Source organism: Triticum urartu, chromosome 5, assembly GCF_003073215.2.
Source record: "Triticum urartu cultivar G1812 chromosome 5, Tu2.1, whole genome shotgun sequence".
Taxonomy (NCBI): domain Eukaryota; kingdom Viridiplantae; phylum Streptophyta; class Magnoliopsida; order Poales; family Poaceae; genus Triticum; species Triticum urartu.
The window spans coordinates 651,309,135-651,332,044 of record NC_053026.1 but is presented as its reverse complement, the minus strand read 5'-3'; the positions used below and the strand labels follow the sequence as shown (position 1 = coordinate 651,332,044).

Sequence of the window (22,910 nt, the reverse complement as noted above, 5' to 3'; positions counted from 1 at the left end):
AACTATCAATTTCTAATATTTATCCTTCGGGCTATATTAGTTGTAGAAATATTGCTTCTTCTTGAGGATGCCTAAACAATTTTAAGATCTTGGTTCTTGCATCTGTTGTAGAATGAAGTATAATTAGGCAACTACTGACGATGCACATGTTACAAAACAAATTGTAGTGTTAACTAATTAAACTTTCAAGAGCATATCACCAAGTCTCTATATTCATCGCAATATTCTTCTAAATGGTTAGCTAATGCATTGTTATAACCTAGCCCGTGCAAGTGCACGGGCCTCCGTTCCAAAATAGATGACTCAACTTTGTACTAACTTTATTTTGGAACAGAGGGAGTAGTATGCAACTAATCTGTAACCTCGAAACATATATGCTTCCATAAGTACTAACACATTGTAAAGCATAACCCATACAATATACAGTAACACAAGTACATGCAGATTTCTGCAGATCTATTCGGTGCTCCTGCCTCTCCACCCTACGAGTGTTCGACTGTTGGGTTTTGTGACTGGTGTTGGGGGTATGCGGCGGCGCAACATAGGGTTGGGGTGTTGCTGGGGGTGAGATATTTTTGGGAAGCAGACGACATCTAGGTCGATATGTGTCGGAGGCGAGTGGTGCTGGTTGGGGTCAATGGAGTGGGAGAGGGGAGACGGTACAACAGGGACGCTGATGAGGTGGATATTATTAGGATTAAACACGACTGCTTGTCCGTGTCCGTTTCGTGTACGTGTATATGCATGTGTTCGTGTAAGTTTCCTAAACCATGAGCGAGTAGGACTACTGGTTGGCCAGGTTAGCTAGTATATACACTCGAGATATCCCCTGTAACCTCGACCACCGAGACCACCGAAGCAATAAAGAAAACTAAATACTTAAAAGTGCAGCTGTGCTATTATGTTGAAGCGAGCGCACACCCTTGTCTCCCTCTCTGTCACCTACCACATGGTCCCTAAGACCCTAACACACTTAAACTCTTTTCATGAGGGCATCATCCCGTGAATTCTCTTCACAAATGAGAGCTGCAAAGAACGTCCAGTGACTTCATGTGTTAGAAAAATATAAATCTGCATGCATTTAATTTGTATTTTTAAAATTTTAAAAAGCTATAACTTTTGAACGGAACATCAAAATTAAGATCAGTTTTCACCGCTAGGTTCTCCGCGACGAGCTCTTCAAAACTAGATCATATATGAGTATGTTTTGACTAATTTTTTTTACGTGCAACTTTGGGTGCTACGGAAGCAATTTTAGTGCTACAGGAAAACAACTTCTTGTTAGTTTGTGTAATATGACTACCTATCATCAAAAATCCCTTTGAAGTTGACAACCATAACTACCAAGTTAACTAGCTTCACCTCTAAGTTTCCTACCATAACTAGCAAATATACTTCCATAACTTGTTTGAGACTGGACTTTTAGATCCCGGGTGCCCAGGCACCCCCTTATCTGCACTTCGAGATGTGTGTGCTTCACTGTAGCCAATGATTTCGTTGCAGCTTCGTTGCCTCGTTAAGCCCAAGAATAAGGATAGAAAACAAACAAATCTGGGTCTAGTCAAGCACTGCCTCTCTCTAGACCAAGACTGGTTTTGCATGTGCATGTGGTGCGAGAGAGAGAGAGACAAAGATTGAACAGTGACATGTGATGTCCTGCGTTGGTTATTTTTGCTGTTTTTGAATCACGGGCTGGACAACGACCTACCTATATGCTGGGAATCTGTACTATTCACGTAGGCAGGGATCTCTAAGACCATGACAAGTTCTGTCACCGAATGCAAAAAAAATGGACAGGAAGCACCTACAATAGTGCTGTCAAGTCATCTCTGTCTCCATCGAAAAGGTGCCTCCCTTCCCACAGCTTGAGGTCGTGATGGATTAATTTGTTGCTAATGCTATCACAGCTTGAGGTCGTGATGGATTAATTTGTTGCTAATGCTTGAGGTCGTGATGGATTAATTTGTTGCTAATGCTCAAGTCATCTCTATCACCCACTGCAAAAGCTGTCTAAGTAGTCAGACTCGTGTGGGAATCTTATAATGGCTCAAACGCACTGTACTAGGGGGTGCCGGGGCACCCGGGTGCTATGGCACTTTTTCGAACTTGTTTTGCCTCCAAGTTGATAGTATTGTAGGCAGCTTAGTTTTTGAAGTGGACTAACATTATCCAAATTGCCTGTCATGACTAGCCACTTGCTTCACATCATCCTTAGTTGCATGCAAGAATTTTTGGTATTGTAAGAAACATAGTTTCATAGATAGGCAACTTAGCAACACTAATGGACAACTTTTCAATGTATTATAGGCAACTAAAATAGTAGTAGCAGGCAACTAAGCGTCACTGGTAGGCAACTAAACTTCATAATGTTCGTAGGCAACTTAGAAAAACAATGATAAACAACTTCACATTATTTGTAGACAACTAATTTGCAAAGTTAGGTAACAGAGCATCAGTGGTAGGCAACTAATTATCACTAGCAAGAAACTGAGCATCAATGGTAAGCAATTTCATAGTATTTGTAGGCAACTGAGACTCAACTGTAGGCAAGTGACGATCAACGATAAACATCTGAGCAGCAATGGTAGGCAACTAATTACCATTAGCAAGCAACTGAGCATCAATGGTAGGCAATTTCAGAGTATTTGTGGGCAACCGAGACTCAACCATAGGCAACTAATGATCAACGATTGGCAACTGAGCAGCAATAATGGACAACTAATTACCAATAGCAAGCAATTGGTCATAAATGGTAGTCAATTTCATAGTATTTGTAGGTAACAGAGACTCAACCATAGGCCACTAACGACCAATGACAGGCAACTGAGCAATCACGATAGACAAATTGGGATAATGTCAGCAAAATTCACAGGTATACATAGTGCAGTGAAGTTGCTTTGCATGTAGCACTAAGACGCCTCATGTTTTGCTAGATCTTTTCGTTTTTACACAAACCAACCTAATAGGCATTTCTACTATGCCAAAAACAAGGAGTTGCTTTCCTATACCACTAAAGTTTTCTCCGTTGCACCTGAAGTTGCTCAAAAAAAGTTCGTCGAAACCTACTCAAATGGGATCTAGTTTTGAAGAATCCGTCGCGGGAAACCCAACGGTGAAAACGGTTTGAAATTTCGACGCTCGAATCAAAAGTTATGCCTTTAAAAAAATTGAAACCCCAATTAATGCATGCATGTGGGATATTCCTGAGGAATCACGGGGCAGGAGAGCGCGAGCAGACACGAAGATCAGGTGATTTTCCTGTTTTAGTATGTGATGCGTGTAATTGAACTGTACTTAGATTGTATGGAAGGTGCGCCCAAACGCCCCATCGAGCACGCAGGCGACGTCTAGCCACGTCCTATAAAAACGAGTCCAAAACCATAGCGCATGAACATTTGATCTCACAGACATTACTATACTTAGGCGCAATATAAGCCGGAAAACCACGCAATACCCATCGTCGATTCAAATGCACGTAAAAGCCGCGCCATGCGGAAGGTTGGATTCAGTAAAGCACCTACTATAGATGTAAAAACGCTAGCCGTGCGTCAACCGGCCTTCAGTTGGCTCCCGCGCAACCGCTGCCACCATGGCCGAAGCCGGAGACCCCGCGGCCTCCTCCATCGCCGTCGGTGGTCTGACCCACCTCGCCGCAGCCGCGGCTACTCCGCCGCCCCGATTCACGCAACCACAGCCCCTTCACCACTCCTATGCCGCTCCTCCTCCTTTCTCTGCCTCAAATCACCGCTCCTCTGCCGCTGCTTCACCGCCCAGATTTGCGTCGTCGTCGTCACGATTTACCACCCCCGCCACCCCTCCGACGCTCCTCCGCTACCGCCACGCACAGCCGCCGTTGCCCCGACGGCGCCACCCCGAGTCACACCGCACTACCGCCGCTTCCTCGCCGTTGCCCCACGGCACCGCCCCGAATCACGCCGCGACGCCGTTCAGCCGCCGCCCACTAGTTTTTGCATCATCTATTGGAGTTGCAGTTTTACATCTCCAATATGCATCACTTGTTGGAGTTGCCTCTTTTTGGAGATGTAAAAAAGCACTTTTTGGAGATGTACATTTTTATATCTCCTCTTTTACATCTCCAAATTTGCATCTTCAATTGGAGATGCTCTTAGGGCAATCTAGCCAGCATCCAAATTGACATACGTACATGTTCATGCCCGAGCTAAGGGCATCTACAACACCGACCCTCAAACCGTTCGCATACAATTGGATACAGTTGTTCGGACCGCGGAAAGCATCCAATGCCGACCCCATCCATCCGTGAAGCTGTCCAGATGACAATATTCATGTAAACCGGGACCAAACACTAGTAGAAAACAGGGCTTTGGTCCAGGCCGGGTCAGCCCATTAGTCCCGGTTCAGTTCAGAATCGGGACCAATGCGGGCATTGGTCCCGGTTCGTGAGCCCAGGGGGCCGGCCGGGCCACGTGGGCCATTGGTCCCGGTTCATCTGGACCTTTTGGTCCCGGTTGGTGGGATGAACCGGGACCAATGGGCCTCGCTCCTGGCCCACAACCATTGGTCCCGGTTCGTGCCTCAAACCGGGACTAAAGATTAGACCTTTAGTCCCGGTTTGAGGCACGAACCGGGACTAATGGGGTTGAGACCTTTAGTCCCGGTTCGTGCCACGAACCGGTACTAAAGGTCCCATTTTCAAACTCTACCCCCCCCCCATGGATCGCCTTTTCAGTTTAAAAAAAATAAAAGAAAATGATGGAAATGTCAAAAAAATAAAAGAAAATAAGTTTCCCATGTGATATGTGGTCTAGTTGTTGGGAAAATTTGCAAATGTGAATTTTGACTTTATTTGCAAAATCTCTCTGAAATTTGTAAAAATGGGCATAACTTTTGCATACTAACTCGGATGAAAAAGTTTTTTATATGAAAAATCATCTACTCGAAAAGTTACATCCGAATTTAACTGGGGGCACCCCATTAAACATTTTCAAAATCCTCAAAAACCTAATAGAAAAAAGTTACGGGGCTTTTAAGATCTAGAGTGAAAAAATCGAAAAAATTCAAACAGTGGGCAAACTGTGGTCAAACAATGGTCAAACTAATTATTCTAGAATATTAGTGTTACTAAATAATTATTTCAGTTATTTCAATTTTGGTCAAATCTGGTCAAACTATGGTCAAACTGTGGTCAAACAATGGTCAAACTAATTATTCAAGAAATATTAGTGTTACTAAATAATTATTGTTTTTTAAAACAATAGTTTCAAAATAAAACTATGAAATGTGTCACTTCATGCTCAAGCAAAATTCCTGAAGGTTAATAGGATTGACATCTTAGTATTGTCAGGAAAACAACAAGTGCAGACTTGGAGCGAGGGAGAATATAACCCGGAAGTTAAGCGTGCTCAGACTGGGGGAGTGGGAGGATGGGTGACCGTTCGAGAAGTTAGATGATTTGGAATTATGAGGGGTGATTAGAGAATAAATTGAGAAGTGATGAGGGGTGGTGATTACAGACTAGAGGTTAAAATAATTCAGAAATTTAAAAACCAAAAAAAATCAAAAAAAATCATAAAATTTCCTTTAGTCCCGGTTGGTGTTACCAACCGGGACTAAAGGTGGAGCTCCACGTGGCCGCGCCCTTTAGTCCCAGTTCTGGATTGAACCGGGACTAAAGGGAGAGGCATTAGTACCGACCCTTTAGTCCCGGTTCCAGAACCGGGACTAAAGGGAGAGGCATTAGTACTGACCCTTTAGTCCCGGTTCCAGAACCGGGACTAAAGGCCCTTATGAACCGGGACTGAAGGCCCTTTTTCTACTAGTGAAACAGGGGAGGGGCTTTGCGGGAGTCCGTACACGAGACACGTCAGACTCTAACACCTTTGGCCCACCCAAAAGGAAGGCGGAGCCCGCACTTTTGTAGTTGTCCGCCCTATTTCCGTGGAAAAATCTCTACTCTCTTCTTCCATCTCGCGGCTCTCCACCCAATTCCTGGTAGATCAACTCAGCGATGCAGCAAAATCGTCTCTTCAAAGCGAAGGCCTCAAAGGAGGATTGCTACCTCTTGAGCACTGTGTTGGTTTTTCCTTGAAGAGAAAAGGGTGATGCAGCAAAGTAGCGTAAGTATTTTCCTCAGTTTTTGAGAACCAAGGTATCAATCCAGTAGGAGGCTACGCGTGAGTCCCTCGCACCTACACAAAACAAATAAATCCTCGCAACCAATGCGATAAGGGGTTGTCAATCCCTACACGGTCACTTATGAGAGTGAGATATGATAGATATGATAAGATAATATTTTTGGTATTTTTATGATAAAGATGAAAAGTAAAATAAAAGGCAATGAAAATAGCTAAGTGTTGGAAGATTAATATGATGGAAAATAGACCCGGGGGCCATAGGTTTCACTAGTGGCTTCTCTCAAGAGCATAGGTATTTTACGGTGGGTGAACAAATTACTGTTGAGCAATTGACAGAATTGAGCATAGTTATGAGAATATCTAGGTATGATCATGTATATAGGCATCACGTCCGAGACAAGTACACCGACTCCTGCCTGCATCTACTACTATTACTCCACACATCGCCCGCTATCCAGCATGCATCTAGAGTATTAAGTTCATAAGAACAGAGTAACGCTTTAAGCAAGATGACATGATGTAGAGGGATAAACTCATGCAATATGATAAAAATCCCATCTTGTTATCCTCGATGGCAACAATACAATACGTGCCTTGCTGCCCCTGCTGTCACTGGAAAAGGACACCGCAAGATTGAACCCAAAGCCAAGCACTTCTCCCATTGCAAGAAAGATCAATCTAGTAGGTCAAACCAAACTGATAATTCGAAGAGACTTGCAAAGATAACCAATCATACATAAAAGAATTCAGAAGATTCAAATATTGTTCTTAGATAAACTTGATCATAAACCCACAATTCATCGGTCTCAACAAACACACCGCAAAAGAAGATTACATCGAATATATCTCCACGAGAGAGGGGGAGAACATTGTATTGAGATCCAAAAAGAGAGAAGAAGCCATCTAGCTAATAACTATGGACCCAAAGGTCTGAGGTAAACTACTCACACATCATCGGAGAGGCTATGGTGTTGATGTAGAAGCCCTCCGTGATCGATGCCCCTTCCGGCGGAGCTCCGGAACAGGCCCCAAGATGGGATCTCATGGGTACAGAAGGTTGCGGCGGTGGAATTAGGTTTTTGGCTCCGTATTTGATCGTTTGGGGGTACGTAGGTATATATATATAGGAGGAAGGAGTATGTCGGTGGAGCAACAGGGGGCCCACAAGGGTGGAAGGCGCGCCCCCCTACCTCGTGGCTTCCCTGTTGGTTGCTTTACGTAGGGTCCAAGTCTCCTGGATCATGTTCGTTCCAAAAATCACGTTCCCGAAGGTTTCATTTCGTTTGGACTCCGTTTGATATTCTTTTTCTGCGAAACTCTGAAATAGGCAAAAAACAACAATTCTGGACTGGGCTCCGGTTAATAGGTTAGTCCCAAAAATAATATAAAAGTGAATAATAAAGCCTAATAATGTTCAAAACAGAAGATAATATAGCATGGAGTAATCAAAAATTATAGATACGTTGGAGACGTATCAAGCATCCCCAAATTTAATTCCTGCTCGTCCTCGAGATGGGTGCCGGCACACCGTCAGTTTTACTGTCCTTAAAAAAATTAGCCAAATGTTGGGAGTTTATTTTTTCCGAGGGGAACGTGGTTTCAGCTATCGGGCCGAATGACATCCGCCGGCGCTGCTCGAACAGATGATGCGGTGCAGCCCAGCCCAGGCCCTTCTCCCCCTTTCATCTCCCACCGTCGTCTTCTCTCTAATCTATTTCCGTTAGCTTCTCTCAAAAAAAATCTATTTCCGTTAGCGAAAAAAAGGTCGGCCGTCGCGTTCGTTAGAGTCCCGTCACCCAATTTCAAACCCCACTCTCCTCCCCCGCTCCACTCCACCCCTCATCCGATGGCCCATGCGGCAGCCGTCGACCTGGGAGAATCAACGCCGGCCACCGCCGCGACGCCGCGCGCCGGCCCCGCTCGGCCGGATCCCGCGCGCCGCCCGCCCGTCACCCCGCGCAAGCTAGGGTTTACGCCGTTTCGCGGCCCTCCTCCCCCTCCTCAAGGTACGGCCGGCGTCGCCCCCCTTCCGTTTCCGAGAGGGGAAGTTCAGCACCGTTCCATCTTGTACCGTTTTCATGTACATTGTCAGCATTCAAATTCCCCTAGGCTCGGCTCGGCACCATTGTCAGCATCCAAATTTCCTTGATCTTCTACTGTTTGCCTTGATCCATCTGTCCATGATATTTGCATGTTGCACAAAAACCATGCAGCCGGGGTCAAAAGGTCATTCAAATTTGTAGAAACACAGCCAAACTTCATGTTTTTGCACAGACCGCATCCTTATGCTGTATTTTTGTGACACACTGATGCATGACTCTAAACCCTCTGGTCTCCGAAAATGTTTTGCTATGCCCATCTAAATCTACAAATTTTTTGCATTAGAATTGTCTTTTCTTTTACTTTATCTGACATCTGACACATAGTTTCTTCATCTTTAATAGAGGCCAAAGAGTATTTGTCTTTCTAGATATTTCAAATGGTTATCACATACGGATGTATATAGACATATTTTAGAGTGTAGATTCACTCATTTTGCTCCGTATGTATATAGACTTGTTGAAACCTTTAGAAAGATAAATATTTAGGAACGGAGGGAGTATATATATACAAATAGTCAGCGCGCAATATTTTGGTGTGCTAATCTGTAGCATTTAAAAGAAAAAGGAATCATGTAGCTATGTAGTTGGTCAGGGCACCATGCCAGGAAAAACACCACGGTGGAGGCGAACATAAAAATGTAGACTGATCTGGGTGCACTGGAGACAGCCATTGCATCGACGAGGGGATTTTTTATAGCCTATATTGTGGGCATGCAGTAGGTTTTATTAGTAAATGTTAGCGTGATAAGTAGTTCTTGATCGCTCCCGCCAATTTTTCTGATACGCGCTGTGCACATTTCCAGGTATATGCTGCCTGTAGATGTACGGACCATGGCTCCACACAATATTTTCATCCGTTTCCTCTGGGGCTCAAGCCCCTCAATCGAGACGCCTAGGGTCTAGGCTCTAGGGTGCAGAGCGTGAGTTTGTGAGCCCCTCAGTCGAGTCGCCTCTGGGGCTCCACACAATACGTACGATGCGGAACGTGAGTTTGTGATTTTGCTGCCCCTCTTTTTTCTTTCAAATTCGTATATACTTTGGGTTCGAAATAGGGGCTTTTACAGCCTGCCAAAATTTGGGCTACTGGTGTTAGTATTTACCTGAGATTGGATTCCTGCCTTGCATTGGCTAGATTGTGAATTGAATCTTGGTCACTTACCTTGCTCGAAATCAGTCAAGTCGATATAATACAGAGAACCTTTTTGTTTGCAGAGGGAGCACTGCCAAATTCACCAGAGGAGATTCAGAGCCCTGAGTGGAAACCTTATGTCAGATCTCAAGCTCTTCCAGAAACTGCGGTACACGTGCTTCACTTCCCTCTCACATGCATGGTCTGGCTCCCTCGCTACCGACGAACTATTTTTATTTTTTAGATTGTATTTTTAATACTGACATGGTTTGTCATACTTGTTGTGGTTAGTGGTAATGTATTGACATGTTTATCATAATTGTTAGCATGTGACGACACCTGTAAGTTGGGTTAAGAGCACCCGTGAAGCTTTGACGCATAAAGCATTCGCCTATGAACTGCATGCACAGTTGGATGCACAGATACTAGTCAATGCAGATCTTACGTGAGTTATTACTACTTGCAAGTCTCAGCAGTTATGTGAGTTTCTCCAATTTAATTGTATCTTCTTTGTAGCCAGGGAAAACCACCAGCAAAGTCCGCCCCACGCCCCGTACGCAACCCTCCTCCTCTAGGTACGGAGACGCCAGCTACCTGGCTTCTCCTTTCAATTTGTGTTTGATCCCCTCAATCCATTGCTTATGCAGCGAGTTTGTGATTTTCATGTGCTTGCTCACGTCCCAAGTCACCTTCGCCGCCCCTCTTTTTTCTTTCAAATTCGTATATACTTTGGGTTCAAAATAGGGGCTTTTACAGCCTGCCAAAATTTGGGCTACTGATGTTAGTATTTACCCGAGATTGGATTCCTGCCTTGCATTGGCTAGATTGTGAAATTGAATCTTGGCCGCTTACCTTGCTCGAAATCAGTCAAGCTGATATAATACAGAGAGCCTTTTGTTTGCAGAGCGAGCACTGACAGATTCATCAGAGGAGATTCAGGCTCCTGAATGGAAACCGTATGCCGGATCTCAAGCTGTTCCAGATACCGAGGTAATCCCCTTCCCCCTCTTTCCATCACTCTCTGTGTGCCATGCAGGTGTGTTTGCTCATCCATCACTTCCCTCCTACATGGTCTGGTTCCTTCCCTTCTGAAGAGCTTTTTCTTTCAGAAATTATTTTCTTATATATTAACATGATTTTTATCATAATTGTTAGGGTGTGAGGACACCTGGGAGTTCACTTAAGAACACCTGTGAAGCTTTGGCGCACGAAGCGTTCACCGATGAACAGCATGCGCAGTTGTATGCACATATATTAATAAATGCAGATCTTAAGTGAGTTATTACTTCTAAGTCTCAACAGTTATTTGAGTTTCTGCAATGTAATTTTCTTTTCTTTTTAGACAGGGAAAACCACCATCAAAGGCTGCCATGGTTCTGGCCTTTGGACGACCTGGTAAGTGCAAATACACAGGATGTCGATGTAGATTGATTTGCTCTGTGTTTATCTTTTAATGTTTGTGATGACGTACAGTGGAGGGTCAGAAACATGCATGGGAGGAGGTTTGGCGCGCTGCTCTTGACAGATACCAGAAACAAATGTCACCACTGGGCTTTGAGACACCTTTTAGTTCCCAGAAGAATGGTAAGTACGTTATGTTTTGCACTAAGTAAAACGAGCACAGTGGCACACACACATTTTCCTGCCAAAAAAATGTTTCATATAGGATGTTAGTATCATCATATTTCCAAAAGACATCTTCCGTTGAGATAATTGCAATAATTATAAGAGCGCCAATTTATCTTACTTTTTAACTTTTAATGGTTAATGATTTATGATGAAAAGTTAACATGGGAAATGTGCTGTTAAATTACTAATTATATAGTTTTGTTAGTAATTTTATAGAAAAGTTCTGTTCACCACTTCACCATCAAACTCAAAAGCAAACCAGAGATCAAATATTCCATCTCAATGAGTGTCAGATAGTTCACGATTACTCATCATGATATGAATATTCTGTCTTTCCGATTTTCCTGGGTTTTTGTCATCTTTTCTTTCATCATTTTTTTGAGAATATTTCTCTCTTTAAAACCCCACCTTACATGATTTGAGTCAAATATGTTTTGATTACCTTTCGACAAATATATGTTTGTAGTATGGGCACAAACTTCTGTGTGCAACTTTGACCATTGCTTTTATGTGAATATTTAGAACAAAATGTATAGAAAGGTAGTATACTATATTTTCACGGCAGATATACAGAGTTCTTGAGCTTAGGGAAACTTTGCTTTCAAAACTAGCTTCTACAAACAAACTGTAACATATAAGTTTCCGAATTTGTTGAATATCCTATTAGTAAACATAAGCTTCTTTAAGAAAACATATCTTCACGAAACGTGCTGACAGAATGCGACATACCTTTTTTAGGCCCCTTAGAACCATCTCCTATCAGCATGAAGAATCTTGAGGAGTTTGAGCTGAAGGAGGCACATTCAGAGCTCGTTGATGCACAGACTAGCAAATGGCAGAACCAGAAGTCACCAGTGACTGGCTTTGAGACACCCATCAAGTCTGTGATAGGTAAATTAAATACTTTGTATTTCGTGATAAAGCACATGCTTATATTTTCGTTCCATCATCACTAAATAAATGAGTTTGCAGGTAATTGCGCAGCTCAAGGTTTGGATGTTCAGAATGGCGAAGAGCTGGCAGTCAGTTGTACTGACAAAGTTGATCAAGAGTCACCTGATGGCAGAAACATAATGAATACAATGTATGGTAGGCTAGAGTCTCTTTGCGGCAGCACTCCGTTGGAAAGTTCAGAAAGCTTGACGGAACAGGACTCATGTGTGAAATGCGGTAAAGATGGGCAGTTGCTGAAATGTTCCAGCTGCTTCTTAGCCGCCCATGCGACCTGTTTTGGTTCATCGGTGACTTTCGATGACTCTGGCTATTTTGATTGCCCTTTTTGCTATTGCCATAAAGCTGATAAAGCATTGGAAAGGGCTAAGAAAACAAAATCTGAAGCTTGGAAAAATTTATCCGTTTTCTGCAGCGGCTCGATGCAATTTTGTAAGGAACCCAGTGAGCAATCTACTGGAAATCAGCAAAGACATGCGAACTTCGAGGATCAGATGAATGGCTTTCACACAGCTAAAAAGCAAGGTAACCATCAGTCTGAAGCAGCTGAGCTATGTCGCAAGGATGAAGAGCCTAGTCATCTGTGTTCTGGCTTTGTTTCCTTTTTTGTTGTCACTCAAAGAGGTGGTTTTTTCTATTTTCTTTTGGTTTTCTGTGTTATGTTTGGGTTTTGGTTTTTTCTCCATTTTTAATTTTATAATTTCTCCTTTCCATATTTTTTCCCTTTTGGGTTTTCATGGGCTTTTTAATACATCTTGATTTTTTTGTATATGATGAACATTTTTTGTTATATATATTAAACATTTTTTAATTATATGATGTACATTTTTTAATATACGGTGAACTTTTTCTAGATATGCTGAACATTTTAATATAATTTTCTGCAATATGTTTTTACTTTTTTATAGGTTTTCAAATATTTAGCTCCATAAAAATACAACATACTTTTTTGTTGGAAAAACCAACTTAAAAATCAAAGAGAAAAAACAAAAAAGCGTTCGTGCCAGAGTGGGCTAGCCCATTTTCCCAATCTTTTAGGCGTAGCCTTCCATGTTTGACGCCCATAGGTGTCATACAGACGAAATAATTAAGGGGCACCCCTTGCAAAGGTCACTGCATATACGTTATTAGTCCCTATCTAGGAGTTTCCCTTTTTTCGTAGATTTGCGTCCAACTACCTAACCTTTTTCACCATTGGATTTCTCACGTTGAGATCGTCGAAACTAGATCTTCAAAAATGATCTCACAACTTGTGAATTCCTTGGATCGTCCCACGATCTCCTTAATGATTGCGCTATATATTTCTTCCGTGCCAGTCTTGATCTCTTGTACAACTGCCTTGCAATCACATGCGATGACCACTCTAGTTGGAGATAAATCGAGAGCAAGAGCCAAAGCTTCATGGCATGCAACCGCTTCTAGCATCGCTGGGTTAGTAATACCCCTGAAAACCATTGCGGATGAGCCAAGAAAATTTCCTGTTTGATCCCGGCAGACTGAAGCCGCTGCACCACTCAAACCATCTCTTGAAAAGCCTCCGTCGACTTGCATTTTTGTTGCTCCTTGGCTGGGCGCGATCCACCTGATTGCACCCCTCGTCCTTGTTATCTCATGTGTCGTTGCTTGCTGCACATTCCTCACCGGCGATTGCATTGAGTTTAGTTCATCTATGAAGTTGATTACAAAGGCATGTGTTGCATGTGGACTCTGCAGAATCCCATCATGTATAGCCTTACGCCTTACTGCCCAGATAGCACACAACGTGACTACCAATTTGATCATAGTAGCATGTGGTAGTTCTCCCATTAGTGCGAACATCCATTGTTTGGCGTCTGTAGAAGTCGAAGCTTGTACATACTCTGCTACATCCTCATCGACCAAGGCCCACACACATCGAGCTACTGAACATTCTAAAAGGGAGTGCCGCCAAGAGTCTTGCATCCCACATAATTGGCAACAGTCCTTCTCGTCCGTCTTCCTTGTGTGGCGGACGTCCTCGTAGGAATCGAATGCTTGGCCAATCTCCATAAAAAGTTCCAAATCTTTCCCACACCTGGACTGGCGACAGATACGTCCATGCCTTTGATTCCGTCTCAAAATCCGAGGACCCTGCATTCCCTTCCAACCAGTTTTCCCTCTATCGTTTCGTATCAACTAACATGCGATAGGCTGACCGAACCGAGAAGGTGTTGTTCCTCTCGGAACTCCATGCCCAGTGATCCTCTCCATCGGCCGCGTACATAACGGTATGCCGAGAATAGCATTTGTACCTGCTGCTATAAAGATCTGATCCATGACCCCTCTATTCCATGTCGCATTCGTGTGATCTATTAGGTCGCTGACCATGGTAGGAGGGTCAGCCGAGAGACAAGCAAATGGCCACATTGAAACATTCCTCGGGATCCAATTCTCTGTCCATATTCCGTGTAGTTGACCCATCACCGATTCGCCTACTTAAGCCTTGACACATAACCTCGCGCCCCTCAAGGATAGCCCACCAGACTTGAGATGGACGATTACCCAATTCAACTGTCAGGATGGTTCCTTGGGAAAATAGACCGCCTACAACAACCGAGTACACAAAGAATCCGGCTGCTGTAGCATCCTCCATGATTGCCCTGCCAAAAGTGCTAGATTAAAGAGCTCAAAATCATGAAAACCAAGACCTCCCATGTATTTTGGCTAAGTCATAGTCTTCGATGATACCCAAGTTGGCTTCCTTTTTCCTTCCTTACCCCCCCCCCCAAAAAAAATTGCCTAATGAGATTGTTAAGATGTTCACACAGCCCCCTAGGTAATTTAAAGCAAGACATAGAGAAAAATTGCACAACTTGTGCCACTGATTTCACTAAAACTTCTTTCCCAGTTGAGGACAAGGACTTCTCTATCCACCCTGTCACCTTTACTCCATAGCCTATCTTTCAGATATTTGAAATCACCTAATTTTGAAGTACCTATGTCAGAAGGCATGCCTAGGTACTTGTCATTCAAAGTTTCATTCGCACATTCAAAATCCCTTTTATCTCTTCTTTGATATGTGAAGGGCAACCTTTACTAAAGAAAATTGATGACTTGGAAGAATTGATTCTTTGACTTGAAACTAGACAATACTTATCCAACAGGTTTGATACTTCTGTCGCCCCTCCACCAGTTGCTTTGAAGAATAGCATGCTATCATCTATGAATAACAAGTGGTTAACAGGCGGTGCCGTCGGTGCCACTTGAATCCCACCCAGTTGAGATGACTCAGTTTTTTTAATGGGTCTGAAAGGCCCTCGCTACCAAGAAGAACAAGTAAGGGGAGATTGGATCTCCCTGTCGAATACCTTTGCTAGGTTTGAATTCCTGCAATTTCTTTCCATTAAATAGAACTGAGTATGAGCCCGGAATGACAAGATTCATCACAATATTCACCCACCTCTGTCAGAAGCCCTGTTTCAGCATTATAGTTCCCAAATAGTCCCATTCTGCTCGGTCATACGCGTTCATCATATCCAACTTCAAAGCACGGTGATGATGCTTGACCGCTTTATTTCGCTTCATAAAATGTAAACACTCATAGGCCACAAGGATGTTGTCTATAATCAGACGACCCGTAACAAATACTGATTGTTGTGCCGAAATAATCTCAAGAAGGACTAGCTTCAAACGATTAGCAATAACCTTGGAAGCTATATTATATAAAATGTTGCACAAACTGATGGGGCGGAACTGTGATAACAAAGTCGGATTTTTTACCTTCGGAATTAGGACCAAGAACATTTTGTTTATACCTTCTGCGCTCTCTTGGCCTCTGACAATTTTTAGAACAACCGTTGTTTTCTCCTGCCTGCACACACCCCAATGTTTATGGAAAAATGCGCGGGGAACCCATCGGGACCTAGTGATTTGGTAGGGAACATTTGATATAGAGCTATCTTCACTTCATCCTCTGTATACTCAGCATCCAAAAGGGCGCGCATGTCAATTGTTATCTTTTGAGGGACTGAATCGAGTACCTCTTGCATGTTTGTGCACCCATCCGAAGTGTGCAACTCCTTATAAAATTGTGTCGTCATAGCTTCACTAGTAGAAAATAGGGCTTTGGTCCAGCCCGGGTCAGCCCATTAGTCCCGGTTCAGTCCAGAATCGGGACCAATGGGGGCATTGGTCCCGGTTCATGAGCCCAGGGGGCCGGCCGGGCCACGTGGGCCATTGGTCCCAGTTCATTTGGACCTTTTGGTCCCGGTTGGTGGGATGAACCGGGACCAATGGGCCTCGCTCCTGGCCCACCACCATTGGTCCCGGTTGGTGGCTTGAACCGGGACCAAAGGCTCCCCTTTAGTCCCGGTTCATGTCACCAACCGGGACCAATGAGGTGCCTATATATACCCCTCGCTCGCGAGCAGAGCACCCCAGTACTCTATTTTTCTCTGGCCGAGGGGGAGAGGGCTTGGTGGTGCTCTAGCTCACCTCCTATGCACACAAGGTGTTCGATGGAATGTCCGAGCCACACTACTTAAGCTTTCTCCTCTCCAAGCTCGACCTCCAAACTCCATTTTCCATAATATTTGTCTAGGTTTAGCGGTCCGTCACGCCCCGTCCCCGTCTTCACCGCCGTCGATCACCCGCGCCGAGCTCATCGCCGGCACCACCGTGGTGAGCCTCTTGTTCTTATCTTCTTTCTGAAAGGAAAAATATTCTTACTTGTATGTTTACATAGATACTTGTATTATTTTATTACTTTTATTATTGCATCTTATATAGTGCGATGGTTTTGGTATCCGCCCCCGTCGGCCCTCGTCCTGTCTATGATTCGGATGTGATATATATATATATTATCTTTATAACTATTGGTTCATTTATTGTTTATGAAAATTATGCCAACCAACGTGACATAGATTTTATTTATGTAGGATGTATGTGAATCGGAAATGCCAACCGACCCTATTGTCGAGAGGTTAACTTTAGTTGAAGAAGAAAACAATTTGTTGAAGGAAAAAATAAAAAAATTGAGGAGGAGAAGATGATATTGGAGTTGCATGTTGCGGATGTCGTCTATGATCACAAGGTCAAGATGGATGCAATGCGCTTGAAGATTAGAAAGATTAGAAAATATGCCATTCATACCGAGGCTTGGTATCATTATGCCGTTGGATCAATTGTTACCCTGGTTGCGATTATGATCGCATTTGTTTTCGCATTGAAATGTTTTACATAGTTTCAATGTATGGTTTAATTAATTAGATGCTCTGGAGAGCTATATGTTGTTAGATGAGAACTATGTATGCACTTTGGTTTTAATGTGATGATGAACTTCTATTAATTTGGACACTTAATTATATATAATGCACGCAGATGAACCGGCAATGGATGTACGGTGACAGACACACCTGCGAGTACATTAAGGGCATGCATGCGTTTCTCGATGCGGCTGAGGCAAACAAGCAGAATGGTTTTATGTGTTGTCCATGCACTGAATGTGGGAATATGAGGTCTTACTCTAACTGGAAAATCCTTCACTCCCACCTGCTTTACAAGGGTTTCATGCCACACTATAATGTTTGGACGAGGCACGGAGAAATAGGGGTTATGATGGAAGACGGCGAAGAAGAAGAGTACGATGACAACTATGTGCCCCCTGAATACGGTGATGCTGCAACGGGGGGAGCTGGTGAAGATCAAGAGGAACCAGACGATGTGCCCAATGATGCTGCAACGGGTGAAGCTGCTGAAGATCAAGAGGAACCAGACGATGTGCCCGATGATGATGATCTCCGCCGGGTCATTGTCGATGCAAGGACGCAATGCGAAAGTCAAAAGGAGAAGCTGAAGTTCGATCGCATGTTAGAGGATCACAAAAAAGGGTTATACCCCAATTGCGAAGATGGCAACACAAAGCTCGGTACCGTACTGGAATTGCTGCAGTGGAAGGCAGAGAATGCTGTGACTGACAAAGGATTTGAGAAGCTACTGAAAATATTGGAGAAGAAGCTTCCAAAGGATAACGAATTGCCCGACAGTACATACGCAGCAAAGAAGGCCGTATGCCCTCTAGGATTGGAGGTGGAGAAGATACATGCATGCCCTAATGACTGCATCCTCTACCGCGGTACATACAAGGATCTGAACGCATGCCCGGTATGCGGCGCATTGCGGTATAAGATCAAACGAGATGACCCTGGTGATGTTGACGGCGAGCCCCCCAGGAAGAGGGTTCCTGCGAAGGTGATGTGGTATGCTCCTATAATACCATGGTTGAAACGTCTGTTCAGAAATGAAGAGCATGCCAAGTTGATGCGATGGCACAGTGAGAACCGAAAGAAAGATGGGAAGTTGAGAGCACCCGCTGACGGGTCGCAGTGGAGAAAAATCGAGAGAAAGTACTGGGATGAGTTTGCAAAGGACCCAAGGAATGTATGGTTTGTTTTAAGCGCGGATGGCATTAATCCTTTCGGGGAGCAGAGCAGCAATCACAACACCTGGCCCGTGACTCTATGTATGTATAACCTTCCTCCTTGTATGTGCATGAAGCGGAAGTTCATTATGATGCCAGTTCTCATCCAAGGCCCTAAGCAACCCGGCAACGAAATTGATGTGTACCTAAGGCCATTAGTTGAAGAACTTTTACAGCTGTGGAATGGAAACGGTGTACGTACGTGGGATGAGCACGGACAGGAGGAATTTAACCTTAAGGCGTTGATGTTCGTGACCATCAACGATTGGCCTGCTCTCAGTAACCTTTCAGGACAGACAAACAAAGAATACCACGCATGCACGCACTGTTTAGATGACACTGAAAGTATATACCTGGACAAATGCAGGAAGAATGTGTACCTGGGCCATCGTCGATTTTTTCCGACCAACCATCAATGTCGAAAGAAAGGCAAGCATTTCAAAGGCGAGGCAGATCACCGGAAGAAGCCCGCCATGCGTACCGGTGATCACGTACTTACTATGGTCAATGATTTACACTACGTAATCTTTGGAAAGGGTCCCAGTGGACTAGCTGTTCGGAATGACGCTGAGGGACACGCACCCATGTGGAAGAAGAAATCTATATTTTGGGACCTACCCTACTGGAAAGACCTAGAGGTCCGCTCCTCAATCGACGTGATGCACGTGACGAAGAACCTTTGCGTGAACCTGCTAGGCTTCTTGGGCGTGTATGGGAAGACAAAAGATACACCTGAGGCACGGGAGGACCTGCAACGTTTGCACGAAAAAGACGGCAAGCCTCCGAAGCAGTATAAAGGTCCTGCCAGCTACGCTCTTACGAAAGAAGAGAAAGAAATCTTCTTTGAATGCCTGCTCAGTATGAAGGTCACGACTGGCTTCTCGTCGAATATAAAGGGAATAATAAATATGCCAGAGAAAAAGTTTCAGAACCTAAAGTCTCATGACTGCCACGTGATTATGACGCAACTGCTTCCGGTTGCATTGAGGGGGCTTCTACCAAAAAACGTCCGATTAGCCATTGTGAAGCTATGTGCATTCCTCAATGCAATCTCTCAGAAGGTGATCGATCCAGAAATCGTACCAAGGCTAAGGAGTGATGTGGCGCAATGTCTTGTCAGTTTCGAGCTGGTTTTCCCACCATCCTTCTTCAATATCATGACGCACGTCCTAGTTCATCTAGTCGACGAGATTGTCATTCTGGGGCCCGTATTTCTACACAATATGTTCCCCTTTGAGAGGTTCATGGGAGTCCTAAAGAAATATGTCAGTAACCGCGCTAGGACAGAAGGAAGCATCTCCATGGGCCATCAAACAGAGGATGTTATCGGGTTTTGTGTTGACTTCATTCCTGGCCTTAAGAAGATAGGTCTCCCTAAATCGCGGTATGAGGGGAGACTGACTGGAAAAGGCATTCTTGGAAGAGACTCAATAATATGCAGGGACAGATATTCTTGGTCTCAAGCACACTACACAGTTCTACAGAACTCTACCTTGGTGACCCCGTATGTCGATGAACACAAGAACAGTCTGCGCTCCAAACACCCGGAGCAGTGCGACGACTGGATTACATGTGAACACATCAGGACTTTCAGCGGTTGGTTGGAAACACGTCTCAGAGGTGACAACACTGTTTGTGATGAGTTGTACTTGTTGTCCAGGGGACCATCTTTGACTGTATTGACTTACAAAGGATACGAGATAAATAGGAATACATTTTACACGATCGTCCAAGATCAAAAGAGCACCAACCAAAACAGCGATGTCCGCTTTGATGCAGCAACCGAGAGCGGAAAGGACACATATTATGGTTACATAGTGGACATATGGGAACTTGACTACGGACATGATTTTAAGGTCCCTTTGTTTAAGTGCAAATGGGTCAATCTGTTAGGCGGCGAGGTACAGGTAGACCCACAGTACGGAATGACAACAGTGGATCTGAAAAATCTTGGGTACACTGACGAACCGTTCGTCCTAGCCAATGATGTGGCACAGGTTATCTATGTGAAGGACATGTCTACCAAACCGAGAAAAAGAAAAGATAAGGAAGCGAATACATCATACGATGAGCCAAAGCGCCACATAGTTCTTTCAGGAAAAAGGGACATCCTGGGAGTGGACGGCAAGACAGACATGTCTGAAGATTATGAAAAGTTTCATGAAATTCCTCCCTTCAATGTCAAGGCTAACCCAAGCATCCTGATAAACAATGAAGATTATCCATGGTTACGGCGCAATAAGCAAATGACACAAGCGAAGAAAAAGTGAAGACTTTCTCCCGAAGCTATTATGATGATACCATGCCAACTTTGTAACACACGAACATGCTACCATTATCCGTTTTGTACAAGCACATGCTATGTGGGTGAAATTATGATACTGAAGGAAATATGCCCTAGAGGCAATAATAAAGTTATTATTTATTTCCTTATATCATGATAAATGTTTATTATTCATGCTAGAATTGTATTAACCGGAAACATAATACATGTGTGAATACATAGACAAACAGAGTGTCACTAGTATGCCTCTACTTGACTAGCTCGTTAATCAAAGATGGTTATGTGTCCTAACCATAAACAAAGAGTTGTTATTTGATTAACGGGATCACATCATTAGGTGAATGATCTGATTGACATGACCCATTCCATTAGCTTAGCACCCGATCGTTTAATATGTTGCTATTGCTTTCTTCATGACTTATACATGTTCCTATGACTATGAGATTATGCAACTCCCGTTTGCCGGAGGAACACTTTGTGTGCTACCAAACGTCACAACGTAAATGGGTGATTATAAAGGTGCTCTACAGGTGTCTCCAAAGGTACATGTTGGGTTGGTGTATTTCGAGATTAGGATTTGTCACTCCGATTGTCGGAGAGGTATCTCTGGGCCCTCTCGGTAATACACATCACATAAGCCTTGCAAGCATTGCAACTAATGAGTTAGTTGTGAGATGATGTATTACGGAACGAGTAAAGAGACTTGACGGTAACGAGATTGAACTAGGTATGGGATACCGACGATCGAATCTCGGGCAAGTAACATACCGATGACAAAGGGAACAACGTATGTTGTTATGCGGTCTGACCGATAAAAGATCTTCGTAGAAAATGTAGGAGCCAATATGAGCATCCAGGTTCCGCTATTGGTTATTGACCGGAGACGTGTCTCAGTCATGTCTACATTGTTCTCGAACCCGTAGGGTCCGCACGCTTAAGGTTTCGATGACAGTTATATTATGAGTTTATGAGTTTTGATGTACCGAAGTTAGTTCGGAGTCCCGGATGTGATCACGGACATGACGAGGAGTCTCGAAATGGTCGAGACATAAAGATTGATATATTGGACGGCTATATTCGGACACCGGAAGTGTTCCGGGGAAGTTTCGGATAAAACCGGAGCACCGGGGGGTTACCGGAACCCCCGGGGGGTTAATGGGCCTCATGGGCCTAAAGTGGGGAAGAGGAGGGGCTGCCAGGGCAGGCCGCGCGCCCCCTCTCCCCCTAGTCCGGGGATCGTCATCGAGCTGAACGTGTGCTAAAACTCGGAGGTGCCGTAGTTTTGGTGCTTGATCGGTCGGGCCATGGAGACGTACGACTACATCAACCAAGTTAACGCTTCCGTTGTCGATCTACAAGGGTACGTAGATCACACTCTCCCCTCTCGTTTCTATGCATCACCATGATCTTGCGTGTGCGTAGGATTTTTTTTTGAAATTACTACATTCCCCAACAGTGGTATCAGAGCCTAGGTTATATATGTTGATGTTATATGCACGAGTAGAACACAAGTGAGTTGTGGGTGATATAAGTCATACTGCTTACCAGCATGTCATACTTTGGTTCGGCGGTATTGTTGGACGAAGCGGCCCGGACCGACATTACGCGTACGCTTACGCGAGACCGGTTCTCCCGACGTGCTTTGCACATAGGTGGCTTGCGGGTGACAGTTTCTCCAACTTTAGTTGAATCGAGTGTGGCTACGCCCGGTCCTTGCGAAGGTTAAAACAGCACCAACTTGACAAACTATCGTTGTGGTTTTGATGCGTAGGTAAGATTGGTTCTTGCTTAAGCCCGTAGCAGCCACGTAAAAACTTGCAGCAACAAAGTAGAGGACGTCTAACTTGTTTTTGCAGGGCATGTTGTGATGTGATATGATCAAGACATGATGCTAAATTTTATTGTATGAGATGATCATGTTTTGTAACCGAGTTATCGGCAACTGGCAGGAGCCATATGGTTGTCGCTTTATTGTATGCAATGCAATCGCGCTGTAATGCTTTACTTTGTCACTAAGCGGTAGCGATAGTCGTGGAAGCATAAGATTGGCGAGACGACAACGATGCTACGATGGAGATCAAGGTGTCGCGCCGGTGACGATGGTGATCACGACGGTGCTTCAAAGATGGAGATCACAAGCACAAGATGATGATGGCCATATCATATCACTTATATTGATTGCATGTGATGTTTATCTTTTATGCATCTTATCTTGCTTTGATTGACGGTAGCATTATAAGATGATCTCTCACTAATTATCAAGAAG

The 22,910-nt window shown here is 44.0% G+C and overlaps 1 protein-coding gene across 1 annotated transcript; it reads left to right on the top strand.

Moving 5' to 3' along the window:
- Nucleotides 1–7,959: 7,959 nt before the first annotated feature.
- Nucleotides 7,960–12,848, top strand: LOC125507623. Its single transcript, XM_048672152.1, has 11 exons — nucleotides 7,960–8,119; nucleotides 9,428–9,513; nucleotides 9,671–9,789; nucleotides 9,861–9,960; nucleotides 10,233–10,415; nucleotides 10,500–10,618; nucleotides 10,687–10,739; nucleotides 10,818–10,928; nucleotides 11,712–11,864; nucleotides 11,946–12,507; nucleotides 12,833–12,848. The coding sequence occupies exons 1-11, from the start codon at nucleotides 7,960–7,962 to the stop codon at nucleotides 12,846–12,848; spliced, it is 1,662 nt and encodes a 553-aa protein (XP_048528109.1).
- The last annotated feature ends 10,062 nt before the right edge of the window (nucleotides 12,849–22,910 follow it).

Bases quoted from the DNA above. Each gene is read 5' to 3' on its own strand.
- LOC125507623 (XM_048672152.1), top strand. From the start codon at position 7,960: ATGGCCCATGCGGCAGCCGTCGACCTGGGAGAATCAACGCCGGCCACC. The intron at 9,790-9,860 runs GTGAGTTATTAC...TCTTCTTTGTAG, and splicing joins CTAGTCAATGCAGATCTTAC to CCAGGGAAAACCACCAGCAA. The intron at 10,740-10,817 runs GTAAGTGCAAAT...GATGACGTACAG, and splicing joins TCTGGCCTTTGGACGACCTG to TGGAGGGTCAGAAACATGCA.